This window comes from Dasypus novemcinctus, chromosome 8 (genome assembly GCF_030445035.2).
Source record: "Dasypus novemcinctus isolate mDasNov1 chromosome 8, mDasNov1.1.hap2, whole genome shotgun sequence".
NCBI lineage: Eukaryota > Metazoa > Chordata > Mammalia > Cingulata > Dasypodidae > Dasypus > Dasypus novemcinctus.
The window spans coordinates 103,117,460-103,132,807 of record NC_080680.1 but is presented as its reverse complement, the minus strand read 5'-3'; the positions used below and the strand labels follow the sequence as shown (position 1 = coordinate 103,132,807).

At 42.9% G+C, this 15,348-nt stretch overlaps 1 protein-coding gene across 3 annotated transcripts in view; it reads right to left on the bottom strand.

Annotated features, from left to right (window-relative positions):
* The window catches only part of ASTN2 (astrotactin 2), a 950,369-nt gene that overhangs the window by 475,695 nt on the left and 459,326 nt on the right, over nt 1-15,348 (bottom strand). For 2 of the 3 annotated variants that reach the window (XM_058302487.1, XM_058302489.1), the window contains 3 exons: nt 10,028-10,112; nt 9,048-9,122; nt 8,126-8,263 (listed from right to left, as the gene is read on the bottom strand). In XM_058302487.1, the coding sequence (XP_058158470.1) occupies nt 8,126-8,263; nt 9,048-9,122; nt 10,028-10,112 (298 nt within the window). The remainder of the gene's footprint in view (nt 1-8,125; nt 8,264-9,047; nt 9,123-10,027; nt 10,113-15,348) is intronic. The other variant, XM_058302488.1, reaches the window with a different exon arrangement.

Genomic DNA, 15,348 nt, shown 5'->3' with positions numbered 1-15,348 from the left:
GTAGATGACTGATTGAGAGGTGGGCTCCTAACCCATGCTAGACCAGTAAGGTTCTTTCTCTAGGATTTTTCAAATATGCTCGAGGAAGTGAAGCATTCACTTTTGGATGGTAAGAGGCAGAGAAGGCTTAGGGACTTAACTTTCCTCATTCCTGTGGATGAGCTCATCTTTTGCCCTTTCTACAGTATCCTGCCAAAAGTCATTAAGTTAACTTCATTTGAATTAGGTTTCTGTTCCCTGGCTAGGAGAGAGCAGAAAGGGCTTTTATGCAGCAAGGGATGAAGGCAAAGGTGGCAGGGAGGATGGTACAAAGCTCTTGAAGTTAGAAGTCTTATGCTCAAATCCCAGCTCCTCCCTTTCAACTGCACCATTCAATGCCTTAGAATGTCAACATTTTCAATTATGAAATCAGCGATAAAATTAGCCTGGGCCTCAGATGATAACTGTAAGGATCACATCTGAAAAGCTGGGTGGAAGACCTCTGTCCAGACTGTCTAAAACACCACTTATCACTGTCTTCTTTGCCGAGTCAGGCCTCAAACCTAGGTAGCCTAAACGCCAACCCCTGCCCAGTCTAGCGTTCCAGTCAAAAATTCATACTTTCATGTTCTTCTCTCTCTTCTCTCCTTCTTTTTTAATCTAAAAATCTGCAGACCTGTTTCAACATCAGAAGTCCCATTTGAAAAGTGTTTAACTTCTAATGCAGATATAACAAGTCATTTCTCAGTTTCACTGTATCTGCAAAGCCTTCTATAATTCAACATCAAATATTTATTATTACATTTATTAAAGTTTTAATAATTTAGCATCTTGTGCATGTAAGATAGAAGCTTAGCTAACTGGTTCCCCTTTATCCACCCTGGGTCACTTCAATATTTATATTCCAAAGTCTCCATTTGAGTTTCATTTAGCAGAGGCTGTGTCTTGGGCCCTGCACCCAGGCTGACAGTCAGTGTGTGCTACAGCCTCCCCAGTGGCAAAGACTAACAGAAACCTGGTGCTGAACAGTGTTTGGAGAGATTTACCAAGCCTGGGCAGAAACTCATCCTAATAGACTTCACTTTTATTATGATCGCTAAACTAAAATCGGGGAAAATATATATGTCCCCAGGCTCACTGGCTGAATGACAGGCAGTGAGGCTGTGAGAAGACGTGGCTAGAGAGTGGATCTATCTGGTAAGGGGAGTGGAGACCTTTCTAGTAAAATTTATCAGAGTGCCACACTGTCCTGATAGAAGGGAGAGATGAGGGTGCACAGGCAAATTGCAAGGGCAATCTCAACGATCAAATTCCAGGAGCCCAGCAGCAAGTGCCAGGCAGGTTCCCAATCCCCCTTCTCCCATTTAATATCGTGTCTTCCACGTGCACAAAGAACATACACACTCAACATACTAAATGGTTAATAAAGACCAAGATACAAAGTCCAATGAGATTAACCCTCAGTCTTAACTGAGGACCATGGAGAATTCCCTTGCATCAGAAACAGCCCACATTTACTGAGTGCTTACCAAATGGCTGAAATCCTGGTTATGCCACTTACTACCAGCATTACACTGGAAAAGTAATTTAAATGCTCTCTCCCTCAGTTTCCTCATCTTAAATAGCAGTTATGATGTCATTGGCTTGTTGTGAATAGTCACAAATTAATACATGTAAAGCACTTAGTGCCTGGCATAAAGTAAGTGCTCAATAAATTTCAGTCATTATTATAATGACTATGGGGCTATAAGTTTAAATGTGTTATCTCATTCCATCCTCGAAAGCATCCAAACACATAGCAGCAATTATCATTCCCTTTACAGATAGGAAACTGATGCTATGAAAGGTTAAGTAGCTTGTCCAAGGGGAGCTAGGAAGTGATAGAGCTGGGATGTGAACCCAGTAGGCTCTACTGCTCTCACTGTTAACTTGACTAGGGCTTCTTCCTCCCTTCTGTGTTGTTGCCTGTTGAAGATAAGTGGGTTGCCTAACTGAAGTTCTCTCGTTCTTTGGGAAAGGAACGCTTGTGCGAATTGTTAAAAGAAGGGGAAAGATGGAGGAAGCACGATGCGCTCACGGCTCTACCTAAGGAGGGTGAAGAGGCCAATCTTGTAGCTAAGTTCCTCCTAGGACTGGAATACACTCTTGGGTGGCTCCATCACACATGCTCTCACTAACAAACTCTGCTGAGATAGTGGGGTAGGTAGAGGCAGAAAGTCTGACTTGGACTCACTGCCAGTAGATGGGAGACATCCTTGTATATCAAAAAATACAAGACCTGAACCTAGAACCTTCTCCACAGACTGTGTCACCCAGGTACTGCCCAACTCAGGTTTGCGAGTGTAATATATAACTGCTTTGGCCCAGCCTCATCACTGCTTAGCCCACACATCCTGTTGTCCATCCCTTCCCTTCCTCTACCTTTGATACCTAAAGTGATCAAGAGGAAGGATGCACACATCCCTACTCTCTACTGCTTCTGTATCATGAGCTACTTTTTCTCAAATCCATCACACTGAACCACATGCCTACCTCTTTATTTTTATTACAATTCTCACTATTACTGGAACTTCCCATTTAATGAGCATCGATTACATGTAAGGTGCTGTCCTATAACTTATGTAGAGTATGTGATCCTAACAACAACCAGATGAAGGAAGCAAATATAACTTCCATCTTACAGGTTAGGGAATGGAAGCTCAGAAAGGTGAAATGATTGGACCCAGGTAAATGGGGAAATGAATTGTGGAGCCAGGATTCCAAAGCCTCTACTATTTGTCTGTTCCAAAGTCCCTTTATGGTCTTTATGTTTCTAGAGCCCAGCTTAGTGCCCATTGCACAGGGAGGTACCATATGATGTGTGTGTCTTGAGCAGGAGAGTTCCTTCACTATCAGGATTCCACCTTCCCACGTTTCCAGAATGAACTGTGTCTGGCCAGGGGAACTGCCTGCGTCTAAGCTACATTCATGTATCTGAGCCACTCACACAGGAGCATCTGAAGGTGATGCCATAGCAGTGAATACACTATCTTCAAGTGCCCCTGGAGTCCTGGTTGACTCCCATTAGTCCAGGCTCACCACAGCTGAGAATTGAGAAAGAAGAAGGGAGAAAATATCATGCCTGTTCTTTCTCCTCTCCTCCTCTTGCTGCATTCTCTGCCATGCACCCCTTGGCATTGACTCCTGACAAATTGAACTGGACACTCCCTGATTATGCATGCCACTTCAAGGCCCTGTGGTGAGAACATCTATGGGTGTTTCTTTTCTCTATTTTTTTAAAATGTTATATTAAAAAAATATAAGAGGTCCCCATATACCCCTACCCCCCTCACCCCACTCCCCCAACATCAACAACCTCTTTCATCATCATGGTTCAGTCACTGCATTTGGTGAATACATTTTGGAGCACTGCTGCTCCACATGGGTAATGGTTTACATTGTAGTTTGCACTCTGCCCCAGTCAACCCAGTGGGCCATGGCAGGACATACAACGTCAGCATCTGTCCCTGCAGTATCTATGGGTGTTTCTTGGCCAACATACATTGGCCTCTGTATTAGTTAGGGTTCTCTAGGGAAAGAGAAGCAACAGGAGATATCTGTAAGTAGTGTGAGATTTTATAAGAGTCTCTCACATGACCATGGGGATGCACAAGTCCAGGTTCCGAAGTCAGGCTGCAAACCAGAGGCTACGATGAAAGCCCAATGAAAGTCCTTGATGAGTTTCCAGGAGACGTTGGCTGTCCAGAGTTGAGCTGGGAAGTTCTCTCTGAATTCTGAAATCACTTCCCCTTTTAAGGTATTCAACTGATTGGATAGAGCATCACTCATTGCTGATAGCACTCTCCCTGGTTGATTTGATGTAATCAGCTATCTATGCAGTAAACTCACTGATGGCTAAAGCACATAAATGTCCTTGTATTACAATTAGCCCAGTGCTTTCTTGACCAAACAAATAGGCACAATTACCTGCCCAAGTTGACACATTAGCCTAACCATCACCGCCGCCTTTCCTGATTTCCCTTGAGCAACCACCTTGCCTGCAATCTCAGTCCATGTGGTCAAGATCTGCTTCACCCACGCTGGTTGTAAGGGTGGCTCAGTGGCCCAGGTATGGTTAATCAGGTGTCTTTGTCCCTCCAGGTATTGATTTAGGACACCAGATAACATCCCATCCAGGTGAAACTAGAGACATTGTGGCTTAGAGATGAGAAGGATGGACTCCGGAGCCAGACTCTCAGGTTTCAAATCCTAGCTCCACAAATAGCTGTGTGACCTTGAACAAGTGCTCCAACCTCTCTGTGCCTTAGTTCCTTCATGCATTAAACAGTGCGAATTTGTTGTGAAGATTAAATGAGTTTATTTTAGTAAAGGTCTCAGAACAGCGCCATGTAAGGAAGAGCTATTATTGTTGTCATTCAGTTCCAAGACTTTTGGTGAAACCCATGGGAAAGAGGTTTTCTTTTCCATGGAAATGCTGAGACAATGATGTAAGCCTGGAGGTGCTGATGAGGGTTTGCCTGAAAAAGAAGGCATCCCAGAGAAAACCAGAGATGAAGGATGGAAAGATACAGGGATACTGTATCTTAAAGACCCTGCTAGGCCCCAACCATTGCCACCTGGATTTTTTGAGCCTTTATATCCTCTGTTTTCTTATTTATTTATTTATATATTTATTTTGACACTTTTTAAATTGAAGTTAATAGATCACAAAAAACATTACATTGAAAAACATAAAAAAAACATAAAAAATATAAGAGGTTCCCATATACCCCACCCCCCACCCCCACCGCATCATTTTTGTAAATTCTATTTTTTGAACATAAATCACACAAAAAATGTTACATTAAAAAATATAAGAGGTTCCTATATACCCTCCCGCTCCCCCACCCCATTCCTCCCACACCAACAACCTCCTCCATCATTGTGGCACACTCATCGCACTCGGTGAATACATTTCAGAGCACTGCTGTACCACATAGATAATAGTTTATCCTGTAGTTCACACTCTCCCCCAGTATAATCAGTGGGTTATGGCAGGATATATAAAGTCCAGCATCTGACCCTGAAATATCATTTAGAACAACTCAGAATTCCATAAATGCCCCACATCACATCTCTACTTCCCTCTCCCTGCCCTCAGCAACCACTGGTGGCCACTTTCTCCACCTCAATGCCACAATTTCTTTTATTACTAGTCACAATAGTTTTATAGTAGAATATCAGTAAGTTCACTCGAATCCATATTTTATTCCTCCATTCTGTGGACCCTGGGATGGAAATGTCCATCCACTCCGCCTCTAGATCAAGAGGGGGCTTAGATTCCACATGGATGATGGATACAATTCCTCTGCTTGCAGTTGTTGGCACTCTCGATTCCCTGGTGTGGTGGTTGACCATCTTCACCCCCCTGTTAGCTGACCTGGTAAGTCCAATGAACTAGAAAGTAGGAGTCGCAACTTTGTAATTTTAGTTAGGTGAACGTTTCCTTGTTCCGTTTACCTGGTGCACTAATTCTCAAACTTTAATTGGCATTAGAAATCACTTAGAGGGTTTGTCAAAACGGATTTCTGCCTCCCAGCTCTCAACTCAGTAGGTCTGGGATGGAATATTAGTTTTCTGTGGCTGCAATTTTTAAAATCCCACAAATTGGATAGCTTAAAACAACAGAAATTTATCCTTTCACAGTTCTGGAGGTCAAAAGTCCAAAATCAGTATTGCTCAGCCAAAATCAAGAGGCTCTGAGAGGGTAAGAGTCCTTTCATTGCCTCTTCCAGCTTCTGGTGGCTGCTGGTATCTCCTTGGCATGTGACCACAGCACTCCAATCTCTGTCTCCAGCTTCAGTCTGTGTCAAATCTCCCTCTGCCTCTCTCTTATGGCATATAGTAGGTGTTCAATAAATTCCTGGTACTTAGATTTGGAAGGCCAGAAGAACAAGGAGATGTTAATTCTATTGAGAATGACTCCAGCCTGGAAGTTGTCACCAAGTGAGCGATGTTAGCTTGCATTCTGATATCCCCATTATTCTTTCAAACACTGTGCAGGAATTAACAGTACTTCACCATTTCACTTTTATTGATTTGAGAACACAGAAAAATCGCCGAGGGGCTCCAAAAGCTGGGCTTTGTGAATAATTATTATTCCAACTATAATAGCTATTCTCATATCACTCTTATAAGAAGAACCAGCTCAAGGTGAAATTGTGAAGAAGGCCCAGTAGGTAGCAATAAGTGTTTTTTTCCCCTACTTCTCTCTCCCTGAGTATCTTTTATTTCATCTCTAAAGTCAGTCTCTTGTTTCATGCTCATTGCTACACCATGAGATTCTTAAAAGCAGAGGTGGGCCTCATTCATCTCTGCTTTCTACAGAACTGGCACAGTGCCTGGTACACAGGCGGGACCCAGCTAAAGTTTTCCGAATTGAAAGGAATCTTTCAATTTACCTAGGATTTTTTTTCCTTCCACCTTTGTAGCTAATATCATTAGTGTCTCAAATGCTGGAAATCTCATCCCCAGCAGCTTCCTGCTGGGGTAGGATAGAGAATTGGAGCTGTCCAGGGGAGAGTTCTCCCCTTTTGCCCCTCGATCTTTTGCTTTGAAAAACGTCCTTCCTGCCTTAGATTCTACACAGCCATTCCTATCCACATTTCAAGGTTGATTGCCAATGTTCTCTCTCCTGAAAATATTTTCCTTATTCCCTTGGTAAGGAATTTCCTCTTCCAACACCCCAAGGCATTCTATGTGTACCCCATATATGACTCTTCATTCATTCTGCAAATATTCCCACATACATAAAACCTCTAGACTTACCACATTGTATCAGACTTTACACACTCAAGTAAATCTCCCCCAAGACCCCATAACAAAGGGATTTTGTTGTCAGCCCTCAATTCTAAGATTTTAAGATGCACCCTAGATTGGATGTAGCTTTTCAGCAAAAGAAAGACAAATATTAAAAAGAGAAAGCACAAAAAAAGGCTATGCCGTAACAATAAGTGTAATAATGTTTCTAGAAAGTTCACCATGTGCCAAATATAGTACTTCACAGGTATTATGTCATTTAATCCTCACTGCTCCCCTCCATGTCCTATAATGTCTTTTGTCCCCATTTTCCACAAGGGGAAACACAGGTACAGAAAAGTAATTAGACATTACCAACATCACATAAGCCCCCACATTCCCCTTTCCCCAAGTTTTTAGCCCCTCCTTTATCCAAAGGTAATCCCGATCCTTTCTTCTAACATCACAGACCAGTTTTCACTGTTTTCAATCTTCCTATAAACATACACACTCTTTTGTGTCTGGCTTCCATAATTCAACATTATCTTTGTGAGACTCACTCACAATATTGCATGTGGTTGTATTTATTCATATTCACTGTCAATAGTAACACATTGTGTGATTTTCTAAAATTTATTTATTTACTTTTTTGTTAACAGATATTTGTGTTTTGCCAGCTTTGTGGCACTATATGTAAGTGCTACTATTAGTATTTTTGCATGTATCATTTGTGGTGCAGACATGCACATTTCTGTTAGGTATATTCCTAGGAGCAGAATTGATGGGTTATAGGGTGTGTATGGGTTTACCTTTAATAGATACTGCTCAACAGGTTTATCTAACGTTAATGCCAATTAACATTCCCACCATCAGTGTATGAGAGTTCCAGTTGCTCCATATCCTTGCCAGTATTTGCTATTGTCAATTCTGGTTAATCTTTGTACTCCTAACACCTAGCAAGTATCTGGCAAAGAATCTGGGCTTTGTACCAGAGTCACAATTGAAATAATTCCATTGTTCCAGCTTTCATCTTCATAACTCCAATGTACCATTAATAATGATATTTTATAAGGTAAGATGATTAGCGATCCCATGATGAGCCAAAGAATGTGTTGGCCTCTCTCATATTTTATTAGAATGCAAAGGAGAGCAATATTGTTGGAATATAAGGCAATGAGGCACGCCAGTGGAGGAAACATTGAGAAGCATGGCATATTTGACAGTATTCTTGACATCATCAGGTAGGCCGCTGCCTGCTTCAGCAATATGGAGAGCAATTTTTCACAAGAACTCCTGTGTTACTGAAGCAGAGGGGCTTTCAGTGCTCCAACAAGTCTTTGGTGCATGACACTGGAGATGATCTCCCTACCTGACATCTGCAGGGTCTTCCGTGACGAGCACATCAGTCTTGCAGCTGGCCAGGGGGTTGATGGACAGCTCCACAGGTGGAACCACAAAGCTTTTGCTGACTGGAAGCCAGAGGCCTTGGCCCAAGCTGAAAGTAGACCTGCAATGTAAGAGTTTCCATTGGGCAACTCCCTGGGAAGCAGAGAGAAAACAAAAGAGAGGGGCCCCCTCCTTCCATCCCTTTTAAGATCTTTTCTCATTTCTCCACCCAACTGAATCTTCTAAAATTTTGACAAATTTTGCCTAGATTTGGATGGCTATTTATTAAATCTGCTAATCATCTTACCCACACATTGCTTTGCATTGCTAGTTTTCTTTACCTGGGTGGAAGTCCTCCTGGCTTCATAGCAAAGAATGGAGACCTTGAAGATGGGACCTATTTCAGTTCTGCCTTTCCACCAGTCCTGATATCCACTGGAGTCCCATAATTAACTGTTCAGTCAGCAGAGGCAGTCTAGCACAGTGGTTAAGAGTATGGACTCCAAATAAATTTAAACTGAAATCTTCTTCCCAGCTCTGCCATTAAATTTGTTATATGTCTTTATTGGTTGAAATATTGAAGATTCACACAAAATTTCATGAGGGTGGTGGGAAGAGGTTCCATGACTATAGAATAACTTCAAACCACTAGACTAGAGAACAGGTAGTATCTTTTCCAGTTTAAGCATCTGAGTCTTTAAGTCTAGATGCCAGGCACACTGAATAAATTCCCCATACCAACTGGGCCATGAGGGTGCATTAGTGGTATTTAGAGCTCCCCTTGTACTCAGTGCAGCCCAGAGGTCCACAAGCTTGCTCAACTGAAGATGCATGCATGACCACACCTCCCCACCAGACCGCTCTTCATTCCCCAGCATCATGCATCAACAAAATTGTCAACTCACCTGAGAATCTTCTCAGGGGCCTGTTCCCCTGTCACCAGATCATAGCCCCTCTCAAGTGTCGTGTAAGGCCAAGGTCTGTTGGGAGGAAGGAGGAAGGGGACTATTATTAGTCAAAGCAAATGGGATCCATGTGTGGACACTGCTCAAGAACAGATACACAAGGAATCAAATTTCACATTAGAAATTAGTGGGTAACATGGCAAATTTACATTATAGGAGAATGTCTCTATTTCTCTAAAGGAATCATTGCTTTAAAGTTCCCTTGTCCATTTAGTAGGTTATGCATAAAAACTTGATTCTCTTTCTTTGTCTGCTCAGTTAAGGAAATGATCATTTATTACTTACTGTTTGGTAAGGTGATTTAATCTTTAGCCTTCATTCCCTAGAAGATTCATCAATTGTCAACCTTTAGTACTAAAAGTATTAGTACTTTACTGGGAAAGTAGGGTTTGTGTCCCATCAGGTTTTGCAGGACCACAACAATTGCAGAGAAGGAGTCCTCTCTCTGCAGAGAGGTTTTGGGCATCTTTTTATTTTTTTTTAAAGATTTATTTATTTAATTCCCCCCCCCCCCCCAGTTGTCTGTTCTCTGTGTCTATTTGCTGCATCTTGTTTCTTTGTCCGCTTCTTTTGTCGTCAGCAGCACGAGAAGTGTGGGCAGCGCCATTCCTGGGCAGGTTGCACTTTCTTTCGTGCTGGGCGGCTCTCCTTATGGGTGCACTCCTTGCGCGTGGGGCTCCCCTACACGGGGGACACCCCTGCGTGGCAGGGCACTCCTTGCACACATCAGCAGTGTGCATGAGCCAGCATCCACACGGGTCAAGGAGGCCCGGGGTTTGTACCGCGGACCTCCCATGTGGTAGACTGACGCCCTAACCACTGGGCCAAGTCCGTTTCCCAGGTTTTGGGCATCTTGTAACAGAACAGAGGTGATGGAATGGGTCCTCCACAGTCCCCCCCCGATGTCCTTCTCCACTCACCCTTCACTCTGGCCCCAGTCACTGCGTATACACAAGTGTCGGTGAACAGGGTCAGGGGCATAGCCTTCGTGACAGCTGCACTCCCCTGAAGAGAAAAGAGAAAAGAATTTTGTGACATCTGCCTGCCAAAAACAGGCATCTCCTTTGGCTTCCTTGTTTTCTTGGAAAAGAAAAGAAAATAAGCTGCCTTGTTTTAAAAAGAGCCCATGGAAAGAGTGGTCTGTTTTACTGGCCACAATGATTAATGAAGAGTTTATTCATTCATTTGTTTGTTCACTCATGTATTCATTCAACAAGCCATGGCCACATGCTCTGCCAGGCTCTCTCTGCTTGGCACTGGGGATTCAGAGATCAAAGGCACAACCCAGACTCTGAAGGCGTTTACAACTTAATGAGGGAATCAGGATGTGAAAAAGTGGTGACAAATGGAGGTTCTCTTTTCAAATATTTAAATTTGGATAAAGTAAATTTACACATAAAGTATAACCAGAAAATTGAATTATATCTTCACTTGAATCAGTTAAGATTTATTTATCCATAAGCCCCAAATCAAATGCCACCTCCTCTAAGAAACCTTTGATTTTCCTTTTTGGAAAAATTGTTTTCTCTTCCTACTGATTTTTGTTCTGTTTTTAAATTATTTTTTCTCTCTTCTCTTATCCTCCCCTCTCCTTCTATTCCCACGTCCCCTCTCCTTCCCTTCCATTTATCCATCCATCTATCCATCCTTTTCTCTTTCTGACTGTGTCTTATGCCTGGTTGCATGAATGCTTGCCAGGGTCCAGCACTGCCTTAAGAGGAATATACTCCAAGCTCATTTCCATTGGCCAGCACATGTCCCTTTTCCTAGTATGTCGTTAAATTCTTTCCCTGGAAGGGTTGCAGAAGCTCCCTAGCCTACCCTTTGCTGTTCTCAGTCCTGCTCCACTGTATAGTCCTTAAAGATGAGGAATAAATTTTTACTCAATTAGCTATTGGCTTTTCTTAAAACATATTTGTGGAATGTTCACAGATGCCTTACCAAAAATAGTTTCTATAAATAAGTTTGGGAAATACTGTACGTATCTGAGAACCAGTGGAATGTGATTCTCCATGAGGGTGACATACAGATTTAGTTTTTTCCAAACTTAACTCAGCTTGGCAGGCGAGTGTTAGTGGAATGACCCAAAGGATTAGCATTCTGTGGCGCACTCCTTAAGAAACACTGGCAGGAACTGCCATGGCTTAGCCCACAGCCTAGGGCAGCAGAGACGAGCAGCTCTTGATTCCAACAGTGATTCTGATTGGCTTGACCCGAGAGTTCCAACCAAGTTCACAGAGAGACCTGGTGCAGTGGGGGAGACTTAAGGACTTTGAAAATTTTAGATGGCAATTTCCCCTTAAAAGTTTTATGCTTAAATTTCTTTAAAAATAAAAATGAAGGATAAACCCTCAGACATTACATGCCAGAACTGAGGACACTGGAATGCATCATCATATTACCTGAGGTTTCCAGGTAATTTTATTTTATGCAGGCCTCGGGAAACAAATTTTCTCCTGTCATTTTTGTTTCACTGAGGAAGATACTGAGACTGTGAGTCGAGGTGCTAACAAACTCATGCTATTTGCAACTACGTATCTTGTGAATCAGGATTTTCTTAACGTTGTGAAACCAAAACAAAACCTGTCAGGGAATAGAATGCTAGGCTAATAGAGGTTCTACAACGCTCATCCATAACTCCTGTTGTCAAAATGTTTATATCATCAAATAGCCTTATTGTTTTCACTGACTGACTATAAATGTTCTACATTTGACTTTATACAAAGCATTCTGAGTGTTAAAATGCACTGTAATGTGTTTTATATGTGCAATTCTGGTTAATCGTACTCCCAGCGCCTAACAAGTATCTGGGAAAGAACCCGGGCTTAAAAAAAGATAGCTGGACTGGAATGGTGGTAAGAATAGAGAGTAAAGAAGGAATCCGAGGTAGTAGTCAAAACATCCAGAATATGACTGTTGAGAGGCAGAAAGGGAGGAGCAGGGGAAGGAGGAGGAAAAAGAGCTCTCTCCCTTTCCTGGTAGCTGAGTACCTGGCAACTAATGCGGGGCTGCTTGTGGGCAGGAGAACCCCTGTCACCCTCCTCCCCAGCGTGCTGCCTTCCACGAAATGAGCATGTAATAAGTATGTGCAGCCTCATGGACTGATTGCCACCAGAGGAAAGGAAAATGGAAGGAACAGGGCCAAGATCCTTGAGATTGGGAAGGAAATAATTCACCAGAGGAGGGATGGAGAGGGAGTCACTAATGATGTGTTAAAATGCAACAGTCCCTTCATGAAATATTCACCACTTTAAACACGTCTAATATTAAAGATTAAAAGTCCTGGGATTTGTCCTCGAGACTCCAAGGACTGATTTATGATCTGCCACAAGGCAGAGGCCTCGTGATTCATAACAGGAGAGGTAAAATGGTTACCTCTGGCAAAGGGACAGGGAGTCAGGCTAGGGTGGGCAAAGGGGCATTGGGAAGGTGGCTCTCTCTTCCTTATGGAAAGGACAAAGGCGGAGGGTCATAGCTCTGGTACCAGTGTCTGGAGGAAAGGGCACATATATTTCTACGCTTTTCCCTCCTTTTAGGAATATCGATGAGAATCAGAAATTGATTCAGAAAAAGGGTGTTGCTGCATTTTCCCTCGCCTCCTTATGTGCTTACCAGGCCATTTCCCCCTGCCTCAGAATGGATCATTAATTACTGACACATATGATCCAACAAATATGTATTTTGCAAATGAGAGGCATCCGCCCTGGGAGCCCCGCACGGCTGCCTGCAGCACAGGAAGAAAGACAGAGGGAAAGCGCATGAGTTCTGGAGGCAGATGATGGTCCTGGGTTCCAATCCTCTCTGTCCCTCTTCCAGCTGTGTGACCTTGGGGAAGTTACTTCACCTCTTGGGCACTGTTTCCTCATCTCTGGAATGGGAGGAACTGCAGTGTCTATCTCACAGAGCCAAAGTAAAAATAAATGAAGAGTGAAGAGTAAAGCTCACGGCTCAGGCAAAGAATAAGATGATCAATACATTCACTTCTTCCCCTTTCCCTTTCATTCCAAGGTGGTCACTGGGTTCGAGTATGTGCTCATATAGTAACTCAGAGGACATTGAGCAAATTACTTCCTCCTCTCCTTAGTTTCCCCATCTACAGAAACAGAAGGTTGGGGAAGTGGATTTGGCTCAATGGATAGAGTGTCCACCTACCACACAGGAGGTCCAGGGTTCAAATCCAGGGCCTCCTGACCCATGTGGTGTGCTGGCCCATATGCAGTGCTGATGTGCACAAGGAGTGCCGTGCCACACAGGGGTGTCCCCTGCATAGGGGAGCCCCACACACAAGGAGTGTGCCCTGCAAGGAGAACTGTCCCACACGAAAAAAAAGTGCAGCCTGCCCAGGAGTGGCGCTGCACACACAGAGAGCTGACGGAGGAAGATGATGCAACAAAAAGAGACACAGATTCCTGGTGCCACTGACAAGAATACAAGTAGACACAGAAGAACACACAGTGAATGGACACAGAGAACAGACAAATGGGGTGGGGGGAGAGAAATAAATCTTAAAAAAACAAAAACAAAAAAACACAGAAGTTTGGAGTAGGCAGTCATCAATTCTGTCTGCTTGTCTGCATTGCCTACTTGGATCCCAAACCTCTGCTCTCTGGTCACTGCTTGTTCTAACCACAGCTGTGATCACTCTAAGCAGCTACATCAGTGTCTCTGGCAAGATCTCCATCAATGCCAAGGCTATTGCCCTTATTGACTCCTGTTTCCCATTTTGCTGGCTCAGCTAACCTCCACTATTTGCAACCAAGCATTCTATTCTTGTAAGATGCAAAGCCTATGACAGCCAGATCTGAAGATTAACCCTTTCCCTGGGGGCAGCCAGGCTGTCAAAGAACGACTCTCTAGAGACACATGTAGACATGGTTTCCACATGCTGACTGTGAACCCCTATGCTTCTCAGCCCTGTCACTACAAGCTTCGTGACAGTGGAAGCTCCTTGAAGGGACTGCAGCCATCTTGCTCGCCACTGTATCCCAGCGCCACTGGCAATGCCTGGTACATAGTGGATATTCAGTAAATAAATGTTGAATAAATACATGGCTGGATGTATGTCACAAAAGTAATGTCTATGCCAATGAGATAGGGAAGTTGTTACTATTTTCTTGTCTATTTTCCCCACTAAACTGAGAGTTCCTTCATTACAGAAAATGTGTGTTAATCATTTCTGTATCACAACAATCAGTATAGTGCCTGAAACAGGGTAGGCGACTCATTTGTTGAAAGAAGGATGGGAGGAAAGGAGGAAGGGATTAGTGAATATATAAAGATATTGCAATTGTCATGTTCAGACTGAGTTCATTTAGAATGATGATGATTCTGGAGAAGACTAGAAAGAACTTTCTTACATCCATGACAGGTATTCGCCAAGGAAAGGGAGTGTGTAAACATGAGTACTGATGAAATGTCTAAAATAGAATTTTATTTCCCACTAGAGCAGGAAAGGTTCTTAAATACCATCTAGTCAAAATCTTTCCAGCTTCATTTTTCAGAAGGGGAAATCCAGGTTCAGAGAGTAAAGGAACTGGGCCAACTTCACTGGACAGGTGTCTGGGCCAACCAGGACAAGAACCCAGGGCTCTTGGCTACTGCTTCCTGTCCCTTCCATTAACAGGAATTTAAGAAAGTATAAAATGAATTTGAAATACCCATAAGCATATTAAAAACAAACATTTATATGTGATTGATAACACAGACTTAAAAATAGTCGTATCTCTTCATTAAAGTGATTTTCACAAGGGAATTCAATTAAGTAATTTTTTGTTGTGCTGGTTATTAGAACACTATATTAAGTTATAGCCAGATTGGGTTGTTTTAAAAATATGTACTGTTTACATCTTCAAAGTCCCATTTATTGAGTTCCCATTTTATGTTGTGTTCTCATTCCACAAACTCTTGCATAAAAACAAAAGACCTTTGATTATGAATACTCTATTAATAATTCATCCTGTGTGCTGCCTTCCTAAACCACTTCAAGGTGGGCGGTGCCTTCATTTTAACACATAAGGCAGGCAGGCTGGTGAAGTGGTTCAGAGTGTGGGCCCTGGAATCACCCTGGTTTGGACTCAAAGCCTGGATCTGAGCTCAGATTTTGTAGGAACTTGATGAAGTCACTTTCTCTCTCTCAGTCTGTTTCTTTATCTGTGAAGGGGCTGATATCACCTATCTGCTGGAAAGATCAAGTGACATCTCTGAAAAGCACTCAGTACAGTCTTGGGTGCATTTCTTCATG